General features: G+C 37.0%; 1 protein-coding gene across 4 annotated transcripts; it reads right to left on the reverse strand.

Moving 5' to 3' along the window:
- Positions 1-1,520: 1,520 nt before the first annotated feature.
- RAVER1 (ribonucleoprotein, PTB binding 1) lies at positions 1,521-26,248 on the reverse strand. Of its 4 annotated transcripts, none has more exons than XM_058170218.1 (15): positions 25,498-26,245; positions 16,010-16,076; positions 14,023-14,492; positions 12,958-13,149; positions 12,351-12,480; positions 11,689-11,789; positions 11,119-11,205; positions 9,680-9,794; positions 8,641-8,900; positions 8,070-8,163; positions 4,764-4,906; positions 4,508-4,585; positions 3,809-3,934; positions 3,180-3,263; positions 1,521-3,069 (listed from the first exon to the last, which is right to left on the reverse strand). In XM_058170218.1, exons 1-15 carry the CDS (start codon positions 25,714-25,716, stop codon positions 2,923-2,925), a joined length of 2,313 nt encoding a protein of 770 aa, XP_058026201.1. In that variant the 5' UTR covers positions 25,717-26,245; the 3' UTR covers positions 1,521-2,922. The 4 variants fall into 4 exon arrangements, with proteins under 4 accessions (XP_058026201.1, XP_058026204.1, XP_058026202.1 ...); XM_058170221.1 differs by lacking the exon at positions 25,498-26,245 and adding an exon at positions 17,626-17,703; XM_058170219.1 differs by lacking the exon at positions 4,508-4,585 and having other exon boundaries at positions 25,498-26,248.

A 26,248-nucleotide genomic window follows, 5' to 3' on the forward strand; every position in this document is an offset into this window, starting at 1 on the left:
AGCAAACAGCAGGGATGCCAAATGGGGGAAAGGCAGCCAGGATTTCAAAGTGAGAAAAGAAGTATGATAATAGGGCATTCTTGGAGCATTTAAAACAAAAGTTGACCTCTGGAATTCAGAAAAAAATCTAACTAGTTCAGGTTCCACCCACTAGTATATTATAATGAGAGCTCAGCTTGAGAATTATATTTAAACCATTAGTATACTAAAAATGTAAAACATCTTAGATAATATTCCTGGCATTTGGGATTTAGAATCAGGAGATAGTGAAGAAACTTCCCGAAATTTTGCAGTCTCTGTTCAGTGTGTGGTGCTGTCTAATGTTCAGTTGAACAAAATGACATGTATAAAACTACAACCTTATTTTTAAAGGACAAGAAAAGTCAGGAATGGCTGGAGACTCAATCAGTTCACCCAAGGCATTGTCGCTAGAATTTTTCTTATGTAGAGGGGGAAAAAGGTCAGATGTATCTGATAAAGTGAGCTCCAGCTCACAAGCTCTTATGCGTTATAATAAAATTCATTTGTTGGAAAAGGTGCTACGAGAGTCCTCCTGTTTATTTTCTTCCTGTAGATTATTAATGACTTTCCTCTTACAAAGTTTACACAGGAAGGCAGTGGTTTCAGACAACGTACTTTCTAGAATATGTTCAATTCACTGCAGGAAAGAAATGCCAATGTAGCTTGCTTCCTGCAGCTGAAGGGAGAGAGGAACAAGGGATTGAAGTAGTGGCCAGGGAAATGTTAGGTAATGCTGAAAATGAAGGTTATGTAAATTGGTGGAATTCAATTTTTTTACTACCAGTTCTGTGGGCGTGGCTTGGCGGGCGTGGCAGGGGAATGATACTGCAAAATCCCCATTCCCTCCCCACTCCTGGGTGAAGGATATTGCAAAATCTCCATTCCCAACCCGCTCTGGGGCCAGCCAGAGGTGGTATTTGCTGGTTCTCCAAACTACTCAAAATTTCCGCTACCAGTTCTCCAGAACCTGTCAGAACCTGCTGAATAGCATCCCCGATCATGTAGCTAGAGCAGTGCAGCAACCTGGCAATGCTGAAGTAACCACAATTTTCCCAAATGTCACTGCCTTGGGAGAAAGAGGTCCTGGCATTCTGTAAATTAGCTCATTTGAGATGCCTTGGTTAAAAATATTTTGCTCTAGGATGCAACATTTCACCCAGTTGAAGGTTACAGACATGATTGTTTTATTAATATATGGATTAACCCAACAACAGAAATACTACTGTTACTTTTGAGAATTATGAAATTCCATCCACCAGACAATTTGCAAGGGAAACAAAAGACCTCCAGTGATATGTAATATTCTTTTCAGCCTTTGGGTATAAAAAAGGTCAACAATTCCCCTTTGATGTATGTGTCCGCCCAAAAAGTTGACACTATTTATATGGATTATTTTTCATGTAAGGCAGTTCTAGATCCAGATACATATATGGGGCACAAGTATCTTTCAACCAAGCATTAGTTTGCAGCACATTCTCAATGAAAAATGCAACAGATGATGAAGTTTGATATAAATATAGCTTTACTTTAAGAAAGTTGGTATCCAGCTGTTGATGGATTTCAAATCCAGCGACAAATACAGCAAACCAGCCAGTATATATAGTAGAAATATTGTAGCATGTTTATGAAACAGAAATAGTTCATTATATCAAAGCAGAACTCTAAATCCCTTGGGGAGAAGGCCACAGACTCCCACTCTCTCAAAATGAACCCTATACAGGTCTCCTCTGAGAATGGACAATATTGCCTATCCTGAATCTAAACTGGCTTAAGGAACTGATTGAGCTCTTCTTTGTTTACAGTTTAAACCTGGATCTTGCCCAAACTACTCTGGTTGGAGGAGGTTGTGCTTTCTATCTATCCTCCCTTAACACAGCATAAAGACTCCAATTATCAATTCAGTAGTTGGATAGTGCTGCCCAACTGCAGGCACCATATAAAAGCTGGATTCTATCAAAAAGTCAGATGTGTCACTAAGGGGTGTAACTGCAAGAAAACAAGTCACTCTAGAAAGCAATGTGCCCAAAGATTGTCCCAGCCACAAAAGTTTGGTTTAAAAGATATCAGATCACAGGATTAGCATTAAGACAATGGTCAAAATAGAAAAAAACACACTCAGAAGAAAATGGTTTGTATCGCAAAAAGAAATTGGTCTAGACTAAAAACTACTACACCTAAGAGAAAAGAAACTTTAAAAAAAGCATTATTCAAGATGACTTTGATGTAACTCCAAGATCCAAAGTTTCTGAACTATTATTAGAAAGAAGCAGCTAAAAGCCCAGATTTTTTTTTTAAAAAGGGAATTTACAAATATTTACAAAAGCAAAATAGACATATACTTTAAAAAGAAACCAATGAAAAAAAGCTTGTAGAGAAAGTGAAGACTCAGTTCAACTTGAATATTCCAGGACTGTGATTGTGATAATCTGCAGTTATTTGGAACTCTGTTTCCTAATGGTAACAAGGCATCACACCACCTTCCTCATCACCATTCACTCTGCTGTACTGTGAAACATCTAGAGGGCACATGCCTTTGTTATGAGTCTTAAGGCAGGAACTTGTATCTCTTTAAAAGGTATGGCTCTTACAGGAAGAAAACACCAATGTGGAACAAATCCAATTTGTTTGATTGTGGTCCAGCTGTCTAGAGCTTGGCAAAGCTTCTCATGATTGTTCATATAGCTTCACCTGGGAAAAAGTAGTGCTCTTTGGGAGCAAACGTCCAAGGCCCATCTTCAATGTCCACAACAAGACTGCAGCTGGTCTTAGAAGCATAAAGGTATGGTTTTTTTTACACACAAGCATTTAAAAAAAACACTAAAATAAAACAGTAAAAATATTTTTACAAACAATGTACACGTTGGGGCTAGGGAGGATAAGAGTGCTTCACTAAGAAATGGATTAAAATATCCTCTTTCGCTTTAAATAGGAGTCTGCGTAGTGCCCTCCCAGGCCCTGAGAATGCTGGCCAATATAGCTGCCTTCTGGACTAGGCTCTGGAGAGGGTAGCAGGTGAGAAAAGGCTCGCTTCTGGCCTCCAATGGGAGTCTGCAAAAGAAGCACAAACAAAGTAAGGGAGGAGAGAAGCAGGGCAGGTAAATGACAAGTTCAGGAGAACCTCCAAGTTTCAGAATTCCTTTTGGATTGAAACATCTCACCTTTGCATAGCTACTGTGGGAAGGGCTAGTTGGTCCTAATCCAAGGATATTCTCTCCTGTGCCCATTGGTGGCATCCCAATAGCCTGAAAGATAAGGAAAGAATCAAACCATTATTCAATTTAATTGAAAGATTTTTAACACATTGCTCTGGTATACTATATACTATGTATTATATATAAATTAGGCATAGGTGTTATTGGAGAATGTCCCGAAAGAACCCTGGAGGCACACAAAAATTAGTAAATGTGTAATCTGGATTCCAGTCAAACTCAGAACAGTCTGCCAAACTTTTCATTTCATTAAACAAATCTGAACATCAAATATTCCACTGTGTGAATACTTTCTTTTTACAAGAACTATATCCCTTACTAGTTGTTTTTGTAAGATATCATGTCTCCCTGTCTAGGTAAACATGCAGGCTGTTGTCAAACCAGGCAACTGGTGGCCAAAAATTGTGCTGTCCAGAGAAACATTGCATAATGTCATAGAAGACAGAAACTCTAGGAGATGGTCCTGATGTTTTGAAGTAATCTTGGAGCAATGTGCAAACAACTGCAATATGATATTGAAAACTATGTAAAGTTAATTTTTATACAAACTTCAAATTATTTTAATGATCAAAAATTACTTTGTTCAAGTGACTTTGTCTAAGACCAGCTTGAAGGCCACTTGTGAAATATGAAGTTGGAGACCCTGCATAGAATGGAGGCAATGGAGCTCCTAGATGATTTTGCTCAAACCCAGGAGATGAGACCTAAAAAAGAAATTGGGTTGTTTTAGGTGCTTGTACACAAACTCTCATATTTTAATATTTAGGAATTGTGCAAATGTAAACTTGTTGCTTTTCACTGACTGAAATCAGAAACAGGCACTTAGCATCTGGATTTTACACCATGATTTTATAGTTTGACTACAGTTACACCATAGTTTGACTATGAAGTCTACATGGATACTATAGAAGATCAAAAAGTGGAACCTTCTTGCCATTTACTGTGTTCCTGATCAATACTTTTCCAGTATACTTCTTATACTTTCCTTCTCACCCATTCCTTGCTCCTTCTCCATTCTAGCTAATAATGGATTCCGCTTAAATATTTCCTAAAATAGATAATTATGCATATATTGGTGATAGTTCTATGCATATCACTGGCCAATACTGATGCCATTTTCCCCTCATAGACATAATGGTACCATTTGGCTGCACAAGGAACAGGGGTAATGGATCAAAAGTAGAAGGAACAGATACAGAAATTGGCAGCTTCTTAGGAGCTCCCTAAAATCTGGTCCATTTTAACTAGTGGACAGTTTTTATTCAATTAATGTTTACCTTTTGCTTCTTATGTGCAAATACACTTAGCTGGGATGCTGTCTCTCTGGCCTGGGGATATATTCGTGATACCAAGTCCTTTTGAAATAAGAGAGAGAATAAATCTTTTCAAGAAAATGTTGCTACCACTAGAGACAAGTATGGCCCTGAAACATTCACCTAATATTTTATATGCTCACTAATGAAAAGCAAAAACCTATGCATGCCTTCCCCCACAGCTTTCCAAATCAGAAAATCACAATTTACTAATACTCACAGGCTGATAGTCAAATGCAGAATTATCTTCTGATTGACTAGATGAGGGCAGGAGAAGATCAGACATGGATGCCTGTTGCATTCTGGGATTGGAAGCATTGCCAAGTACACCAGTCTTTGGGCTGAATGTTTTATTAGTTCCACCTGCAAGTAAAGTGAATATGCAGTAATGAGACTATAATTCCTTTAGATTAAATGCAGGACCACATGGGAGAATATCTATCTATACTACCGGTATGTAAGGTAAGCATAGATTTTTCCATGAGTACTTGCACATGCTAGGAATAGCCATAAATTCTCTTTGTATTATCATTTCACCTTTGAACCTCCTATATTTGTAACAGATTTCTATTATGACACAAGCATGGGATCACAGGAAAGTTCTCATGAATGAGACTAAAGAAGCAACTAGTCTAGTATTCTGTTTCCACAGTGCTCAACCAGATACCAACAGAGAGTCCAAAAGCAGAAATTAAATACTGCCTTTTCGTTTATTTCCCCCAGCAGTAGTAATGAGATATCTATTACTTAAGAGTAGCCTTTGATATCTGCAACCATTAACAATCTATCTGATCCTCTTTGAAAGTTATCCAACATCTCTGTCTCTTTGGGAATGAATTCTACAGGCTGAATATTTGTTTATCAGAATCAGTAAGCAGATTAATAAAAGAAGCAAAATACCAACACAGAAACGAAAGTGTATCTGTATGTACTTTCAAGAATTTGAGCATGCATCTTCTGGCAGGGTGGATTTGATTTAAATCATGTTGCCTGAAATCACAATTTAAATCACTAGTAAAAAGGCTTTTTAAAGAGCAACTGTCATCTCTGTCCTGCAGCAGCTCCTCCCCTGACCTGCTGTTGACTCACCAACAGTCCCAATATTGCAGAATATATAACCTCATGCTACATAACTAAACTCCATTTCATGCTGAATAAACTAAATTATTAATGTATCTTAAATAGAAAATTAACTTTGAATAAATTTTTACTCCAAAAGCATTTTATTAAAATAAATTTGACAAAAATTTAAACAATCCAATTTATATTAAAAAATCATCAATTTTTATCCATCCTGTCTTTTGTTAAAGCAACGTATCTTGTGTCATGTAAACAAAACTTAGCAAGGTTTATGTATTTTGTTGCTTATTCTAATATTACCAATCCCTGCTTAAACATTTAAACATATATTTAATATAATATAACATAACAACCAGAGCTGGACCACCACACATTACAACTGAACTACAACCTCAAGATCTAGAAACAATTTTTCTGTTAACGCAGCCTCAGATGGCATTGACTTTTAGCTAATGCATTACTGGTATTTCTTCACTTATGACTGATCACTTAGTGACTGTTCAAAGTTACAACAGATTCTCCAAAAGCTATTTATGAACCAGTGTTGAAGTTCCAATGTCCACCACCACCCCAGTAACATGATTGCATTTTGGGCACTCAGCAACCAGCCTGCACTTATTGGCATTTGGAACACTCTATTGACACGACTAATGACCACAATTTCCAGGCTCAATTACAGTTGTAAACTGAGAACTGCCTGTATATTACTATTGCTGATGTTCAGCTGGTCATTTACTCGTTTCTCATGCAAACTGCCATCGGTCCAAGTCTCCCCATTATGCATTTAATTTTTCCCTACCCAAATGAAAGGTTACTTACTGCAGCAGGCCTTCTACTTGTGACATTTGCCCCAATCTTCAAGCACATCGAAGTAATTTTAAATTGTGTTTTTTCTCTTTACAGCAGACAGTCCTCCACTTACAACTGTTCGCTTGGTGACCATTCAAAATTACAGCACTGAGAAAACTGACTTATGACCATTTTTCACATTTACAATCTTTGTGGCATCCTCATGGTCACGTGATCAAAATACCGATGCTTGGCAACTGTTTCATACTTATGACAGTTACAGTGTCCTAGGGCCATACAATTCCCCTCTGCAACCTTCTGACAAGCAAAGTCAAGGAGGAAGCCAGACTCACTTAACAACCATGTTTTTATTTATTTATTTATTTAGTAGATTTTATTTATTAGATTTAGATTTATTAACTTAACAACTGCAGTGATTCACTTAACAAATGTGGCAAGAAAGGTCATAAAATGGGGCAAAATTCACTTAACAAGTGTCTCACTTGGCAACATAAATTTTGGGCTTAATTGTGGTTGTAAGTTGAGGACTACCTGCACATGGTGTGGTACTAAACTATTAAGTCACTACAGTTCCCCAAAGCATGAGATGGAAGCATAACCAGGGAATGTAGAACAAAAGGGTTTCCAAGAAAGATGGTTTGAAATCGCCACCCTGTGGACCTTGCAATCCTGCTCAGTGGTGTATTCATTTCTTGCCATGCAATCAATTCAATATTTTAGGTAGTCGTACTATCACAATGTTTGTGAATCCCTAGGTGTAAACAAATTTCCTCCCAGCTTTAAAACATCTGCACATCTGATTAATTTAGCAATCCAAATAAAATATGTACCATATTTTTCACTTCACAAGACACACCTTTTTTCTTCCCAAAAGTGGGTGGAAATGTCTGTGCGTCCTATGGAGTGAATATGGGCAACATCCAGCAGCCGAACAGCAGCAGCAATCCCCGCCACCTGGAACAGCTGATTGGTGGTATTCCAGGAGGCCTATCCAACCGCCAATCAGCTGCTCAGAGGTGAAGTCTCCAGCGTTCCCCGGCAGAGGCAGCAGACATGGAGGAGGCAGGCTGTTTGCTTTTTGCTGCAAGGACACTAGCCAGAAGAATATGGATGAATGCTGGGAGGCAGAGGCAGATTTTTTTTTCTTTCCTTCTCTAAACCTAGGTGTGTCTTATGGTCAGGAGTGTCTTACGGAGCAAAAAATACGGTACCTATTTGCTAAAGAACTTCTGTCTTCTAAATTATGCTATTATCCCAATTTCTGAGATACCATTCCTGAAATCATTCTTCAGCATAAAAATCTTAAGTTTTTTATCATTTATGTTGTTTAACATTGTTTATGTAGGCATAGAAACCTAGTAAAATAAGTAAATTTATATATAATCCCGAATTTAGAAAAGAAAGCTAGGATGGGAGGATGCCAGCCAAGGAATAAATAGAAGAACAAAGAATAAATGCAAACCCCTGTTGAAAGTATTATTCCAGAACAGCCTTTTCCCACTTGGCATCCTTCAAAAATTGGGAACTGCAACATCCAACATTCCCACTTTATTTTTTTAAAATATTGGCCAAACATGATTTTAATTGGGGAACAGATATTTTCTCTTGGTTTCCCTCCCTGACAATTGCTGCTTACCTCCAACCTTACTTCTAGGGAGAAGGCTGTGCAGATTTAGATATGGATTGAGTGGAATCTTGAAGTCTTTTGGTGGCTCTCCTAGGAGAGAAACCTGAAAGGAAAACTGCAATAGTCACCATTTCCTGGACTGCTGAATATAGTTTACTCCAATTAAGGCAAGTCACTTAAGTCTGGCCCTGTTTTAATTACCTAAGTAGCAACACATAAAACCTCCAAATTCTTAGTTATTAAACAAACAAAAAACCCTAGGTAGTTATCTTTAATTCCAGCTCTATACATTATACCATGAAAGTAGTTATTTTGCATTCACTCAGATTTTAATATCTGCAAGTATCAGAACTATAAAAGCAAAACAAAACAAAGAATCCTTAATGGAAAAAGATCTGCAAGGAAAGGGAGCATTAGCCAGTGTAGCGGGCAAAGAGCTCTGTCACAAAAAATAAAGAGTTTCTTGTCTGCCGTACTTCTAAATGATTACATTAAATAATGATAAAATTATGCCATTAAATGCTCAGATTTTCACTAATATAGACAGGTGCTGAATATTAAACTTGATGGCCCTACTTACATTAGCTAACTGAGGACCCTGAGGACCATTATCTGATCTGTTATCACAGGGTTTCTGAAGCCCACTGATCATAGATCCCAAAATGGAGGTAGTGAGACCCTGTAGGCCAGGTGAAGTCAGTTGAGGTGCCTGGGTTCCCATCGTAGCATTCTCCCTCTCCATTGCCAATGGTCCCAAGAAAGATGGCAAGGACAAGTTGGCAGAAGGCAAGACAGTAGATTTCACAGGTCCTGGGGAAACATCAGCTGGCAAAGAACCACCTGGGAAAACATGAATCCAGTAAAGAGTATATTCCAAATAATAGCTATGAAAATTAGATAGTAGGGCTAAGACATCAGTCTATTTACTGAACAAATGATCACCATTTGATGGGCAGCATTTTAAGGAGCATTTAATAGCAAACCTTGATATTGTCCAGTCTTAATAAACATCTTTAGAAATAGGGGTTCCACAGGTTATTCATGAATTCCTTGGCAGCTTGCCAATACAAGTAATAGTAATATAAATAATAGAAAAACCTTAGGTCTACATATCCACAAATAAAAGTATATTTCTAGTCATAATCTATTCACCTGTTTTACTTTAAGGCTAAAAAAGTCACCTAAATTTTTGTTTATATTCATAGTCTATTAACTGGACTCAGCACAATGTTCTTTTTTAGACAGTCAGGAGACAGAAAGGGCAGGAATTTACAGAACTATAACATTCTATCCCACCAATAGAACTTTCACTAAGTTTCTGAAAAGAGCAGCAAAAACTGTACTGAAATCCAGGGCAAAATCAAAACAAAAATATCAATTTCCATCTGAAGAACAGCCTACCATTGTCTATTCAACTCAAATAAGTCTCCTTTCAGTTAAGCAAGTGGAAAGTTAACTGAGTGAGAAAATGAACCATTTTTGCTATGAAACTGTAGGAATCTTCTGCAATCTATATCTTTGTTTATCAAGAATCTAAGAAAACTTCCTCAACTTCTACTGGGAATCCCTGCTTAAACTCCACAGATTGGAAGCTTTTTTAATAGGACAAGTACAATTACCTGAGGATATCTCTCCTAATAACTGATTTCCGGTCTGAGAAGCTGGAGAGTTTGACATTCCCATAGTATTGTGCTGCAAGGACCCATGAGGAGACTCTCCCAAGATTCCAGGTTTCTGCAAACAAGTCAGAGGTTTCAAAAAAATTAAGATTAAAGGATACATACAGTACATGCATTAAAAATCACACAAGACCAAACTATTAGCCTGCCAGAAGCAGCTAATGTCAAGCAAGGTAATGCCAAAAATGAACTAAACAGAGAGAAATATAACCATGTATACTTCAAGTGACCTAGGATATTCTATGAAAGAGACAAAAACTCAATCCTGTAAACTTACGTACCACATAAACATCTGGCAGAGGTGCAAATATGTCTCTACAAGTTTTGAAAAAACAATACGTGGAGGAAGTAAGTGTCCTGATGACTTTAATATATCCATTTAAAATTTTAACCCCTTTGTGGAGGGAACGACCTTGACTGAGTTTAGCTGCCACAAACAGTCTAAATTACAGTATTTAAAAAGGATCTAAACAGACAAGATTCCACAGCACAAGTGGTTAGTTTAGTATCTCAATTTTTCCACTAGTTTGAAGGGTTAAACTGCAGTACCAATCAATTTTTGACAGGCATACTGACATTTCAAAGTTAGTTCCGAAAGTTCCGATTGCCATTTCCTTCCATTGCTATAATAATAGGTGCATTCTATTTCAAAACCAAACTGTAAAGGTGTATCTAGATCCTAGGGAAGCTAGAATATGAAGAAAAACACAGGGATGTATCTTGAATCCAATCCCGTTAAATATAATACTATCCAGAGGCATTTGAAAATAGAAAAGTATTAAACAGGTCTGACATTTTTATGTCTGAAATTAAGAACAACAACCACCTCTCATTCCTTAAGAATGTGGGGTGGGAGAGGAGAATTCTACATTTTTCTGAAACAGCAACCCATGAAAGATCAATATACAGAGAAGTTAAATCTCTTATTTATACATGATTTATATAATGCACAATGTCTCATTGGTTCAGCTAGCTGATAGACAAAATCTATTCTCTCCGGAATCACAAAGTATGCAATTCTGACGACATAAAGCTGCCCTCAGAGATACACAGATAATGAAGTAAACCTACATACTGAATTAAGATCTCAGCATCCATTGCTTTCTGAGGATCCATAATCGGCTTGTATTAAAGACATGCACAAAGTTATGGCAAGAAAATATGCTAGTTCCTTAATCCTACTTTAAACATTAAATTCCTAGGCTACACTCTTCGAAATTAAAAGTTCAGTAACATATTGTACATCTCCTGCACTGAGGCCATGGTACGAGAAAGACTGGAAAATGGTCACTGCAGTGTACCTTTCACTGAGCACAAACACTACACACATCTGCACACAATCAGTGTATTTCCACACAGAGACCAAGCCTAGCACTCACATGGAATATGGCCTGGTTTTCCTTGTTCTGCAGGAGCTGTGTCCAGACCTGGTTTTGGACTAAGAGCAAGTTTCCAAGAAATGCCTTCTGGAGCAGAAAGCACAGAAAGACCAGAAATAAGAAATTTAGAAATAACTAAGCGCTAGAAAAGCTATTGAGAAGAAGATAATTAGAAAGCAAAGCTTATACTGCACTTTTTCTATGTATATATACCAGTGCCTAAGGACATTTCGATCACCATATGCAATATTGCAAACTGCTGTATTTTACACTAACAGAAAAAATCAGTTGCAGCTGCTGAACATACAAATACAGCTTTGACTTGAAAGGCTAAGTGACCAGTATAAAATTTGGTTATACAAATACACTCACACACAACAAAACATACTTCCAACTACAAAAGTAACTCTTGAGAAAGAACTGAATCATATTTGCACAAGCACTTTTAGACAAGATATTCTGTGCCTCATTTTTTAAATGTGAATGGTGGGAAAAGCAGCTATGTACAGCAACCATTCCATGACAAAAAGTTAATACTTTTTCTACTTGTACCCTTGGAGAACAAGTCACCTGCTGTGCTTGTGTTTGATTCTGGAGTGCCAGCTGAAGTTGAGCTGTGAACAGAGCTGGGTTGGTTAGAAGAGATACCGTTGGTGGTGCTCCAAGGATTCCTGAAAGAAAATCAATATAATTTAATTCATCCTATTAGGAAAAATGGCAAGGCAACCTACCAATATTGCAAAAAATATGAGATAAAGCAAATTTTGAAATTCTTAGTCATTGGAGGCTCATAATATCTTATTGAGTTTGGCTTTTGATGACTGAATTTGAAGGGGTTTCCCCCCAAAAAATGTTTACATTGGGTAGCCTAACAAAGAGTTTTAGTAATATTTTGGCTTTGCCTAATAAAAATGAGAAATGTATACATTTGAAGAAAGAATGGCTTAATCTACTGAGTTAGCCTAGGAAGGACTAAAACGCTTCACAAAAGTGCTATATGGCACAGCCATGCTTTGTATTTCTAAGCCACATTACTGGTTAGCTTAGAACATCAGAAACCAAGCCTAGCTTCTAAGTACAAAGTATTTATATCATACTGCTTTTTCTAACTCAGACAGTGAGAGGAAATCAAGCATTATCAATGGATCTATTATAGGCTGGAAGCTTATACATATCACCTAGGTCAGGCTCCCAAGTAGCTTTCAGACTCAGAATTCTTTATCTGAACTTGCCTTGCTTTCCTCCAATGGCTCCATGAATTAGGGGGTTGAGTAAGAATTGGAGAGATGAAGGATTCCCCAGGCTGTTCAGAATCTGAAGAAGGTTGGGTTCAGGTAGAAGCCCTTTACCACGGTTAAGTGCCTGAAAAAAATAGCAGCAGAATCAAAAAGATATCTGGATTATTTGACAGAGATAGAAATATGCATTGGTAGCTCTTATATGCAGGAAGAGGGCATCCACATCCAAGTTGAAGTTTTAATTATTACAGCAATGTGAAGCATTAGTCAATTATTATTTTTTTGCTTATGGAAAAAACTTCTAGTTCCTGCAAGATGTATTTTGTGTTATCTCTTAAGGGATGATTGGAAATATGGCTATCATTATCAAAATACTAGATAATACAGGTCAATAAAGAGTAGACTGTAACTAAAAGACAACTGATGAAAAGACAAGTGTTTGTTAAACTACAATGAAAATAAAGAGGCCTGTGTCATTCACTGAGATGCATAGCTTGCTCCAGGCCAAAATAAAATTATTAAAATAACAAAGCATGACATATGGCATTGATTAGCAAGAGAAAAATTATATAGAAAATCAGTACTGCAAGCTAAGACTTACTGTTGCCTGGGCAGCTATCAGAGCAGCTAGCATACTTCGTCCAGGAGGGCCTGGAGCACAGAAAGAGACTCTGATATGGTTCCCAGCAAGTAGAAAGCCATTGGTAGCCTGCTGAACCATCTCTGCTATCTCAGCTGACTCATATTCCAGGACTGCAAAGCCTTTCAGCTGCCCATCCTGACCACATGCCAGCTGTGTGAAAGGGGGGGAAAAAACAACATTATGAAAATGACCTAGTTACTTCATGTTTTTAATGGAATCAGCAAGTCTTCCTGAGTTAGTTGGGAGAAATAAATGAGCTGACTTTACATATCGGTATCTCATTAAGCTATAATATTGTTTATATTACTTTGTTTTTGGCTGAGCACCCTGTTTGCACCCAAAGGATCAGACAGTTGAATATAAATATAATCAATATAAATATCAAATACGTGTTCTGAAAGATGTTCTTATCTAGAGAAATAAGAGCGCCAGACTTTCCTCACTTAATGTCTTTTCTTTTTGTCCTTTTGGTTTTGCAACAGACTTCTTCCTCACTGCAAAAATCTTCAGTGCAATCAAAACATTCCTCAGAAGACATGTATTTTGTTTAAATAAAATATTAAGCAAAACATTGCAAAGAAATGAAATTGCATCTGAACTAGAATATTGTCTCTTTCACCCTTTTCAACCCTGTTTTTTTAAACCTTTGCTACTGAAATTATACAAGGGCTATAACTAAATTAAGTGCTGTGTCAACAGAAGCATTATGCACATAAAAGAAATGTTCATCTTTTTGTATGTAAGCTCCTAAGCAAAACCTTCAATAGTTTCTTACTGAACATTCATCTGAAGAATAATGCAACCAGCATGTTTTGTACATCAGTCACCCCTTATTGTACGGGGTGTACATTCTGTTGCATTCATAAGAGCAATCCATATTTAATTACAGCTTGACAAGGGATAAGCAACATAACTTAGCAACTTGGGAAAAGGAATCTACATAGGGAGAGTCATGTGCAGTTGTTGAGATGTTACATAGTTACCAGAAAAGCAGCCTATTTCCCCCATGACTAAGATCCTTACCTGACAGAATGTTGGAGGAAAAATGGCAGAGAAGGTCTGCTTTAGTTCTTCAAGATCATTATAACTGTGAGGCAATTTATCTACACATAGGCATTTTGAGTGAATAAGGTCTAGAGTCAACTGGTTGACATCTGTCCAATGAACATACAGAGTCCGTGTTCCCAGCTGTTTGCCCAACAAGTCAGACTTTGCTCTGGCTGCTGAATCCTTTTTCATGTACTCCACAAAACCATAACCTTTTGAGTGTCCGCTTTTCTCACTGTACACCAAGAAGCAACGCTCTAAGTTCCCAAATGGTCGAACCAGATCTTCAAACTGCTGCTGTGTATAAAGGTGGGGTAGATTGGCAATGCACAAGAGGGCATCTGTGGGTTGTAGTTGCACTGTTATCTCCTTGTCTCGCAGTGTGCTCAAGTGAAATTTCTTAATGGCTGATTCTGCCTGTTCCCCATTTAATAAGGTGACAAAAGCTACAAGAAAAGGATGATATAAAGGCAATTGGCAAAATGCTCCACAGCAAACATATAACCAAACTCTCTTGAAGATTTCTGACAGAACATTTACACAATTATAAACAAATGGTCTTGGTCGACTAGTCAAAAAAAAATCACTTTGTGTTTCCACAGTGTCTGGACAATAAATACTTTCAGAAAGTTGTCAAACATGGCTGCTTTTTCCCCCCCTTTTATTTTCCTTCCCCTAGTTCTTTATTTACACTTCTCCATGATAATGAAAGTGAGGGTAATGTAAAGGATCCAGATACTGATCAGGTCAGATTCATTTCAAAAAGACAATTATGTGAGAGAACTTTCATCTGCCACTTCCATTTTGTCAACTCAAGACTGTATAGCCTTGTTATTTTGTAAAATAAAGAAGCACTAACAACATATATCAACTATCAGTATTGTACTAAACTGTGCATGGATCTTTAAAGATTGCTTTCTTTTCTTCTCTCCTAGCACTTTATATTTCCCTAGTTTTCAAAGGAGAAGAATGACACTGTATAAGAGAGTCTATTTTTTTAATTCACAGATGTCAAATCTTTGCTTCCTACAAGTTATTCTATCAGAGGCCTTTTTGATAGAAGCAAAAGTACATGTTTTTATTGTTTATCATTATACTGGATTTTAAAGGCACTTGAAAGCAAAAAGTCTCAAGGATCATGAAAATGCACTAAGACAAGGCTCTGCTCATCTTTCTGTGCACTTTTCAGTAATGTACAGTATTTGCCATATTAAACATATTTGAAGTATATTTCTAGTACAACATTTTGTTTTCAATTGAAACATCATTATGGACACCAATAAATTAGGAATCTTAATCTCAACTTTTTCTCAGAGCACGTACAGAATACAGAACATGTATATGTTGTTATTTTAGGAAGAAAATATTCATCAAGCAATTTTAAATCTATCTACAGAAAGGCAAAAAATGGACTCTTATAGAATGCTAACCTCAGAAACTGCATCCTAAAGCAATGCAAGTAGATGAAAAAAGTAGCAGTTGTGATAGCTTGTTCCTACTCTGCATCTCAATAAAGTTTAACCACAGTTAATGCTCTTTACAACTAAACAAAACTTTCTATCAGGAAATGCATGCATTCATACTTTATACTGATCTAACTAATATATTAATGCATCGAAATAACTCATTTTCAGAGAGGGAGAACTGTGCTTTTTAAATGTAGTGACAAAAACTCATGCAGAATAAAAAGCAATTTTATCACAGTCCCACCCCCAATTTTAGGGAGGGCAAACAATATTTAAAAATACTCTCCCACTACCATTAACTTATTTCTAACATAATACAAGTGCTCTTAAACCTTCCAGTGTAAATATTACCTAGAAAAGCTATTTAATATGTGGATATTTTCCATGAAAAACTGGAAGGATATTTATCAAGAATAGGGTATTATCCAGATATATTATGCATGACATTCCAACCCTCAGTTCATAGCAAAGCACTTTATAAATACTATTTTACTCACCTGTTCCTTTGTATTTGTCCACAAAACAATACTTAAGTTCGTAATCACTCAAAAGATCATGAATTTCCTGCATAAAATTAACAAAATAAATCACACTGAGGCAAAAACATGAAATAATTGCTTTTTTTTAATTAAATGACTTCTTGTCATCACTCCACTCCCTTTTTGATAGTCTACAGAACAATGCCAAGTAAGACCACTATTGCTAACATATTTATAGCAAATGTTAGAGAAAGATATCCACAATTTTGACAGAAATTATGTGAAAGCATAATCAGTGCTTTGAACAATGATTACTTCCAAATACATACAGATTTGAATAAACAATGATTAAAAGAGCACAAGGATTCAGGTAGTCATAAATGTGTTAATCATATCTTGTTAAAGAGAGCACTACACCCGAGGTAATTTTTAAAAAATCTATTTGGATCAAAGTTGAAATTTGTGCATTTTACTACTGACTCAGCCATCAAATATACATTTGTTTTTAGGAGTCTCAATGTCTAAAGCAAATAAACGTACTATTAAAGTAGTTGTTTTAATTATTATATTATATTGTAAGATAGCCTAACTACATATTAAACTGAAATGCTATTTCCAAATTGACCAATATTTTGTTAATGATTTGACATTAAATACTAAACAAATAAAATGCAATTGATCACAAATAAAACTACAGGGGTCAATTGTTTCAAGTTTATTTTTACTGTTAAGGTACAACAGGAAATCACAAACCACTTCTGTATCATTATGAAACTGGAATTTACTTTTTATGTCAGACAAATCAAAATTTGTTAACTTCCAGAGCAGATACAGATATCAGTTCTATCTTTTATATGCTATTAAAACTGTCATTGTGTTTGTCTCTTTGTTCCCTCAAGATATCTAAAATCCACTAACTTAAAGAATTCATAAAAAATCTTGGACTCATTACTCCTATGGAACTGAAATTTTCACAATATTCTGACTGGTTTTATTTTATTTTATTTTATTTGAATTTGAATTTATATCCTGCCCTTCTCCGAAGACTCAGGGCGGCTTACATTGTGTTAAGCAATTACTGTGACTGCTACAGTGTCCTTGAGGTTATATGTGATTTTTGACATTCCCTGCCACCTTACCACAAGTAAAGTCAATAGGGAATCTAACAGGAAGTTAGAAATCTCTCCCACTCCCTTATTTTGATATATACTGCTCTTAGATGATCTTGCGACTGTTCAGTATTGGGAAAATAAAAAAAGAAGCCTGAAATGCAATGTTCATTCTGGTCACAGACTGCACTACCTTTTTCTCAAAGGATGACCAACTGTGTTACAGGATTGTCTAGTACCAAATAAAATGAGGAAAACTTAAGGAAGATAAGCAAAAGCGTACATGAATTCCTTACAAAAAGTATAAACTCGATTTGATCATGAACAAGGACATCACAAGGTAGTACTTACACATAATCACTATACATTTTTTCAGCCTTCAGAGCACTGAATTTTGTTTTAAATCAGTAGAATAACTGTTATTATTCAGGAATAAAATTGGTAACTGTAGCTAGTGTTCACCTTTGTATACAGTACTCTAATATTACAGAAATTCAGCAACCACTAGGAAACAGTTTCTTATACCTCTTTGCAGTCATCTGATGATCCTTGTTTTTCCCCAGCCCAGATCTGATAAACCATTTATAGATGAAATGGCACTGCAAATTTAAACATTTCATTATCCACTTATTAAGCACAAAATCCTATGTCCTTAAAGTTGGTGATTTGGGGATTGCCGGGGGGGCGGGGGGGTTGACTATAGGCAAGTGTTAGAAATTGTAATTCAGTTTTTGTTGAAAAAAATAAGCAAACTCACAAGCCACCAATTGTGACACCATATTTGAGACATGAATACAGTCACAACTAAGCATTCATCTGCAGATGATATTGCAACCTGCATTTATGTATTAAATTATACAATCAGCAGGTGTTTTGCCATATATTCAGTGCTAACACTTTTCTGCTCAGTTTATGAACTTAAAACTGCACAATTGAAGCACATACCAAATGGGACAGTACAGATAAATAAGTCAGGCTCACTTAAGATCATACTCCCCATATTTCTGCAAAACAGTTGACTCCTCTCCACATCCTAGACACAGGGGGGAAAGGCTTCAAAGGGTAATCTACCCCATAAATGGACATTTCTGAACCTAATTGAAATATGCCTCTTACAGAAAATTTGAAACAATACCACAGCATAGCACTAGCATAAGCTTAGGGCAACCCTGTGGGACACAGTGTTATTTGTGCTTTTGAAAAAACAAATACAATTAAAGGCAATTCTAGAAGCAACTTTATGACACTATAGAAGAAAGCAATACAACTTAGAAATTAAGAGATCCCAACCAAACTAAAATGATAGGGTCAAGTTTTACCAACTAGTTATTGAAATGGAATATTGGACAATTTATAAAATGAGGATTTCCCATAAAATTTGATTCTATTTTTTGACAATGAGAACCACTATATTATTCAGAAATAAATATGATTCTCAAGACTGGGCAGAAATTAAAATAAGATTTTTTATAACAGAGTATCTTTTGATCCTTTAAATTAAAAAATCAAAATAATTTTAGGTTTAAATTAGAAATTGTTATAGAATAGCAGACAATTCTAACTTTACCTATTTCAGTTTGTTTACTTTAATCCTTTTCCGAAGACTTAGTGTTCAGCTTTAATTTCAAAGTTACAGGCAAATCTTCAGCTAAGATCTAGCCTAATCATTAACATTAATCAATGTTCAACATGTGATTAATATTGTATTTTTTCTTAATATTAGTTAATACATTTATAAGGCTTGTAGAATAGCATCAACATAATCAAACAGCAGTACTGTAAATTGTTAATATTTCCCCTCTCCCATCTCTTGGGATCTGTTTTAAAATCAAAAACTGCTTCACTGCATTGTCTAGAATCTGTAAATATCTCTATTTTAGTACGACTGTTGTGGAAGCTGTTTTTAGCTTATTTGGTTACGGTTCAAAGAAATACTGTAATTCAGAGATACTTTAAACAGCTACAAAAGCCACCTAAAGAGGAACCAAAGGACAAAATGTTTACAATGCGCAGAAATGCTTTGGCTGGTAGAGTGCTGCAGGAGGCCGCTCAGGCCAAAAATGGGCACGGGGGGCATGCACACAGCCTCCCGTGCCCCATTTTGGCTGCCAGTGGCACCACAGGCCAGTCCTTTGCTATTTCCAGGCTGGCCCACAGGCCTTGAGTTTGACACCCCTGCTGTAGTTTCTCTTACTGAGCTGGTTCCTGTATGAGTGTCATAATAATTTTCAATCTTGAAACAGAAGGCCATTAGCCAATTCAAAAGCAGAAAGTAGCAATTTTCCACTTTAATGTACATCTAATATTTGGTCATAGTGAAGCAGTTCCCATTCAGTGCTGTGTAATTTATCAATTCCTAAAAGACAAACCAGCAGACTTGGATAATACACAGTATTTCAAACAGCAGAGTTAATGTTAAGTCTAAATTAAAAAATCAGGGCTTTTAATTTTGCAGAATGGTCTGTGCTTGTATCTTGTGCAATGATTGTACACTAAAACATGATTATGTGATTTTATTTTTCTTCCCAATAGGGAGAATGGGACATTCAATAATATTTAGAAGCTCTTACAATAGAGGAAAATTCTAGTTATTTGGCAATAACTAATGACAGAGGTTTTATACAAGTTTCAAATCAAGAACCCCTACAAAGCTTTGAGTGAAAGCTTTAAGGCAACTGAGAACAAAGGTAATTTAACAGATGTACAAAAAGAGTAACTTAGAATGCTCTATAGTAATCAGTCAGATTACTGATCTTTTGAACACAACACTGCTAACATGGTAATAGATATCCAGGGCTTTCAACGAGATTTTTATGTTTATGTTTGCTTGTTGTTAATAAATAAAAAAATTATTTAAAAAAGATATCCAGGGCTTTCAACTGCATTTTTTTGTCCCACAGCTTTTCCTGAAAAAAAAAATAGGGTCAGAGCTGCAAAGAATATGACATAGTTGCACTCCAGCAATTTAAGGTACATTCAGAAAATTATTGGTGACTTAGCAAGAAAGTGGTCCTCATATTCCAGTTTAAATGTGCTCCCTTTGTAGTGGAATACATTATGCTAAACATTATGAAAACAAGAGTCTAAGGAATGCTTCAAACAAAAAGAGAGTTTCAAGGCAGTCTTTTCCCTTTCACGCTTTCAGGATATATATATTATTTACATCATAGCTCAGGTTTAACTTCAAAGTACAAAAATATTAATTTACAATTTAGTTATTTTTCTGAAAACTATACATTTTCTATCTGGCTGCAACATTAAAAAAAAAGCTCATTCTTAAATTCTTCAGTTTAAATGTTCTTTTTAGGAAGGATCATCCCACAATAGTATCTGTATTCTGACAGCACAAAATTCATAGAAAATAATGTAGCAAATAATGGATGCTGTATTTTAAGAGAGTTACATATGAAATTAATATGAATCTTATACAAGATTCTTATTAAATTTAGGAAGGTGGATAAAGGACAGCATTCAAAAAGCAGAACCACCAAATCCCGAGATACAGTGTTATGCAGCAATAATTAATGTTGGGGAAAACTGAATGACTGCACAGTTTTATTAAGGCATAAGAGTACATTTCATGAAAGCTTTCACCAAAAGAAAACCAGACTCTTTTCAAGTACGGTATCACAAGGTTTGTTTTTTAAAACTGCAGTGAATTCATAGAGTTTTTCATAGAAAGCTTGCCTATGGTAGATCCTTGATGATTACTTTCTTAAAAAATAAAATTCTTTCTGATATGCAAGAAAAAACAATCTGTCAGATGCCTGCAGAACCTGCAGATATCCTTTATAGAGAGCAGAGGTTCATGTCTACTTCCATCCTCCCTCTGGCCACAGATCTACCACTTAATTACTGCCACAGTAATTAATCACTGCCTTGAATTTTTATTTATTTATATCCTGCTTCTATTATTTTTATCAACAACTCAAGGCAGCAAACATATCTAACACTCCCTCCTCTTTCTTATTTTCCCCACAACTCCTCTGTGAAGTGAGTTGGGCTGAGAGAGTGCGGTTGTTCCAAGGTCACCCAGCTGGTTTTCATGCCTAAGACTAGAAATCACAGTCTCCTGTTTCTAGGGCAGAGAATGTAGAAGAATTAAAGCGAGTGTGGAAAACTAGCACACTTTCCACTGAAAGACGGGCTTGCCAGCTTTGAGTAGTCAAAAAATTCCAACATTTGAAGCAGACTCTGAGCCAAGGTAATCTATATTTTGCACCAAAGAAGAATATTTTTTTAAAAAGTCTTATATCACTACAAGTTAAGTTTATATAGTATTACCAATATTTTTTATTCTGTATTTTCCCCAGAGGTTCACTAATCATTATCAACATAGTTTAGTTTACTTACCCTTTTCCAACATCTCAAGGCAGACATATACAGAAGTCTGCATAAACTACAGAGGGATATTCCTCACTATAAAAATTCATATCAAATTATATTCCCTTCATCTTTTTAATACCCTTTCTCCAAACCAATATTTGGAAGTTTAAATAGATTACCTTGGCTTTAACTAAACATATAGGGAAGTACCTGTTTCACATCTATTCACTGTTTTGTCTCAATTCCTGAATTTTGCTACTGCATTATTTAGCAACATGGCTTTGATCAGGCATTCATTTTTCACTGTGCTTTTCACCTGTTTTGGCCACCAGAGAAACTGCAGGTCAGTCCTTTGCTATTTCCAGGCTGGCACTGCGGGCCAGATTTAAGCAGATTTATGGGCCGGATTCGGCTCGCGGGCCTTGAGTTTTACACCCCTTACCTATACTAACAGCTCTTTTGAGAATTTTGGACTGAAACGTCTGCATTAGATATTAAGCATTGGATCTTCTTGGCACAAACCACAGCTCAAATTACACCTTTCCTCTTATCCTGAAAAGATCAGAACTATTCTTTAGAAATCAACAGTGGAGACTATTGGGATTATCGGATGGAGAGAAAAGGATATACTTGTTGTGGTTCATTGACTGTCAGCGGAGATGGCAGTCAAGCCAGATGAGTCAGAGGAGATGGAGGGGTGCCTGGGTTACCATCGGAGCCAGCGGCAGGCTCTGAGGAGCAGGAGGTCTCAGAGCCAGATGCAGAGCAGGGCCTATCAATTCAGGCTCAGGTGGAGAGACAGCTGTTTTTGGGGCCTGAGCAGATGTGCAGAGAAGTGCAGAGAGGAGAGCAACGCAGGACTAAGGACCAGCTATCCAGGAAGACGTTAACAAGCTCCTCCCTGGCTGGGATATAAGGAGGAGGCGTGGTTGTCGGAGACATCCATTCATGCTCCAGAAAAGTTCCCTCTGGCGGATTCCTTGCCAGGATTTCCTTGCCATTAACCAGGTTGGTCAGGATTCCTTGTGTTGGGATTGAAGTGCTATTTGAGACTTGCTGTGGGAATACGTTGATTAAAAATACTGAAAACAAACTAGACTTTTCTTACAGATACCTTTTCTTACAATAGACAGGATCCAACATGATCTGCCTTGAATCACAGCTTCTAGAAAGGGCAAAATCCTGAAAATGTGGGAACTATTTTTTACTGGGAGGGGGAACTGACTCCTTCCGCTGGGGGCAATGATGACTTCATCAGATTGTGATCAGGAGGCACACATTTGTTGTAATCCTGTTCTTCCTTTGGTGACAAGATTTTTTTTTAAATGCTAAGGAGAATGTTAGAGAATGGCTATTGTTAGGTTCACTGCCTTATGCTATTCAGTATCCATATGAAACCACTGAAGATTACCTAGGTTTGTGATATGTTGTTTCTTCTCCCTTTATTCCAGAGAGGTGACTGAGATCATGAACATTATCTGAAAATATTAATAGATTGCATATGGCCTAAGAAACAAGGACTGAATTCACATGAATAGATTGTATAACAATCTGTCCTAGGATAGGGATATAGTCTGTTCTAGATGAACTCTCTTCTGGGATGCCTCACAAATTCAGCTTTCATTTTGGCTGTAGCCATGATTTTAAACATGCTTCACATAAGCTACACTCATACTAAATAAAATCAAAAGTTATATATTCACAGTGATGAATTATAGGAGATAACTTATAAGAGCATTTGAAATTTTCCCTTGATCCAGAATGTAATAACTCAGGTTTTAAAAACAAGGGTTTTTGTACGAAGGGACTACATTAGTAGGATCTTGGTTTGATTTGATTCCAAGCAAAATTTAACATGATAATTTAAAGCTAGACTGACTGAATGACCATATTTTACTAGATGATTCTATGGATCATAAAATCGAGACCTTATATCAACATGTCCTGCCGTTATAAGAGGTTTGTTTGGAACATGGGAGAAATCTCTTCCCCAAGGAAGACTACACTGATTGTTTCCTTAACATGTTTTAAATGAGAAACAAGGCATCTTGGGTTATATTCATCTGTACTTTGCTAGGTCTTGGATAGATTTCAATTTGTTTGGTCACCAGTTTTCTTAGCTTTAAGCACACCACATGATTGCTTTAGGTTTTTTCAAATGATTATTATTTGATGGAAAATATAAATTATCCTGCCTTGTGTGGATACTTTCCAGATATTTGGGCTTCAACATGATGCACCATCTTCCTGTAAGCTGTGATCTCTTCTAAGAAAGGAAATTCTAAGACTGGGTTTGCTCATCTTAAGCCAGTTTGCCTAACTGTATTTTACTGACTGAATTACAGTTGATAATTTCTTAATATTCCCTCATAAACTATAAATCACTGTCTGGGCTCACATATATTCTAAACCCAAACCAAACAAGCCATACTTAAAAAGGGGCTATAAATTTGCTCTTGCTTGAGAAGATTGGGGCCACCCTCTTGATCTCAGATGTTCCCATGATATCCTAGTACTTAATATTACAATTTCAGTTCAATGAAAGGACTAGGAAGCTTCTGACACAATTGATTGTGTAGAATCTCAAGAGTCTTTCTATTTGTTTCTCAATCAGCCTGTTTTTTTAAAACTGTAGGGCATACCATATTTGGTTATAACTGTCCTTATATAGATTTTAAGATGTTCTATCAACCCTTCTTAGTTGAAAAGGGGAAAAAATTTGTTAGAGTAAAATTTTAACTGGCTGCTTGTGAAAACTCCACATAAATTGTATATTGAAATGTATAACCAAATATAAGTTGTTAAAAGAGCATATCCACTTTATTTCCTGGCCACTGAAACACCATTTAAATTCTCTGATTCTTTGTCAAAATGATCTGCTATAAATGTACTGCTTCCTTCTACAGAATTCTATTTTCCTCATTCCCTGTATGATTTTCTACTACTGTGTACTTTCATGTTTCATGTCCTTTGTTAAGATTGTCGCAACTGGTTTAATTGTACATACAGAAAAGCCTTCAGCAACATATAATATAGTGTGTTGCATAAGCATTTGTCTAGTAAATTCTTTACTTCCTTTTGTTTCTGATTTAACTTCACTGTATGATCTCAGCTCATTCAAGTATCTATGAAAAGCAATGCAGTACATTTCTCTACCACTCTCTGGACTGCAGCAGTTAAACAGGTATGTATCAGTTTGTCTGTTGCCAAAACTATAGTCTATTGTTACCTTAAAAGCCAGCAGATTTATTATTACACAGTTACATGGACAAAAGGTCACACAGAAGATACATCACACGTTATTTAATTAGAGGATAGAGAGCCATAGAAAAGAAGAGAGAACTGGAAAAAACAAACACTAAGTATAATGAAGCAGCCATGGGTGTGAGTGGGTGTGTCACAGTGCCTTTACAAAGTTCAACTAGATATAAAAGTGAGCAATATAGTTGCAATCACCGATCAGTGATTATTAGACTCTCAAATGCCATAAATTTTGCACTGAACCGTTTACAAGATTTTATAGATATGTTTGCATGCATGCAGTAATTCAGGCATGATCTGAAAACAGACTATAACACTGGAAAGAACTAAGAAATTGGTGGATCTAAGATTTGCATATCACTGATTTTATCATTGATAGCTCAATTACATGAAACACTAAATAGCTTTTATTAAAACCAAACTGAAAAAGCAGCACGCATGCATGCACACATACATCCACCGCCATGCTTAAGTAAAGCCTTATGATAAAAGCAACACACACACTTGCAACATGCTAAAAAGTCATACATTTATTGCGGCGTAATCTTTCAAAGACCAGACCCTGGCTTATCACAAGCTGGAAGTTAAATACAGTAAAGTGAGTTTAGAGATCACAACAGCTGCTCCTGAGAAATAAGGAAAAAACGCAAAGGATAAAAAAATAATGTGTATTTTGTTTTCCGTCAATGCCGAGACAGTACGTCGCAACAATGCCGGCAGCCGCTGTGCTTATCTTCTCACCTGCTTGTTGGCTCGGATCCCCCTCTAACATCCCTCCACCGCGTCCTAATTCACCTTCCCTTCGATTACCTGGTTGGCGACGTCGGCAGGCAGCCCGCGAATGAGCACCTTGCGTCGGTTACGGAATTGTCGGGCGCTTCTTTCCAGGCGACCCGCTATTTCGGTCGGTTCCAAGGGCGGCAATATCTCTTCAGGGGCGTTGGCCGAGCCTGCATCTGGGCCTGGAAGAGACTCAGAAGAGGCGGCTGCCCCATCAACTACCCCACCAAAAGCCGCTACTGCCGCCATCTTGGGAAGCAACTGCCCCCTTCCAGCTCCACCACCTCACAAGCTAACCACCAGCGGCAGAGGGAGGTGGGAAAGAATGGCGTCAGTCTCAGGCCAGCCCCCCATTGGTCCTGGAGCTCCCCGCCCAACTCCCGGACAGCCGTTAGATGGGTTGCCCAATGACAAGCTTGAGTGTGAATTAACCCTTCACAGAACTGAGTAAAGAGGGCGGCGCTCGATCTCGCCCGGTCCGGAGGCGTGTTCGCTGCTTAGCAGATTTTGATTGAAATCTGGGCAGCGGCAAAAGGGGTCAGAAATGGAAGTGCGGGAGGATTGGGCGGAAGTGAAAAGGGGAAACATAGACACTCGTCTTAGGACAATTTTGTGCATCATCTAAGTTGCCTAGAAGGTCAGCCGTATTCGTTTTTGCAGAACCACCGAGGCTCGTGATACTTTAGTGACTGCTGTTAACACGCAACACGCAAAGAGTATTAATTATGGGAGGGAAATAGTGACACACATCTTCGGCATATTAAGATATAGGGCCGAGGAA

Source organism: Ahaetulla prasina, chromosome 2 (assembly GCF_028640845.1).
Source record: "Ahaetulla prasina isolate Xishuangbanna chromosome 2, ASM2864084v1, whole genome shotgun sequence".
NCBI lineage: Eukaryota > Metazoa > Chordata > Lepidosauria > Squamata > Colubridae > Ahaetulla > Ahaetulla prasina.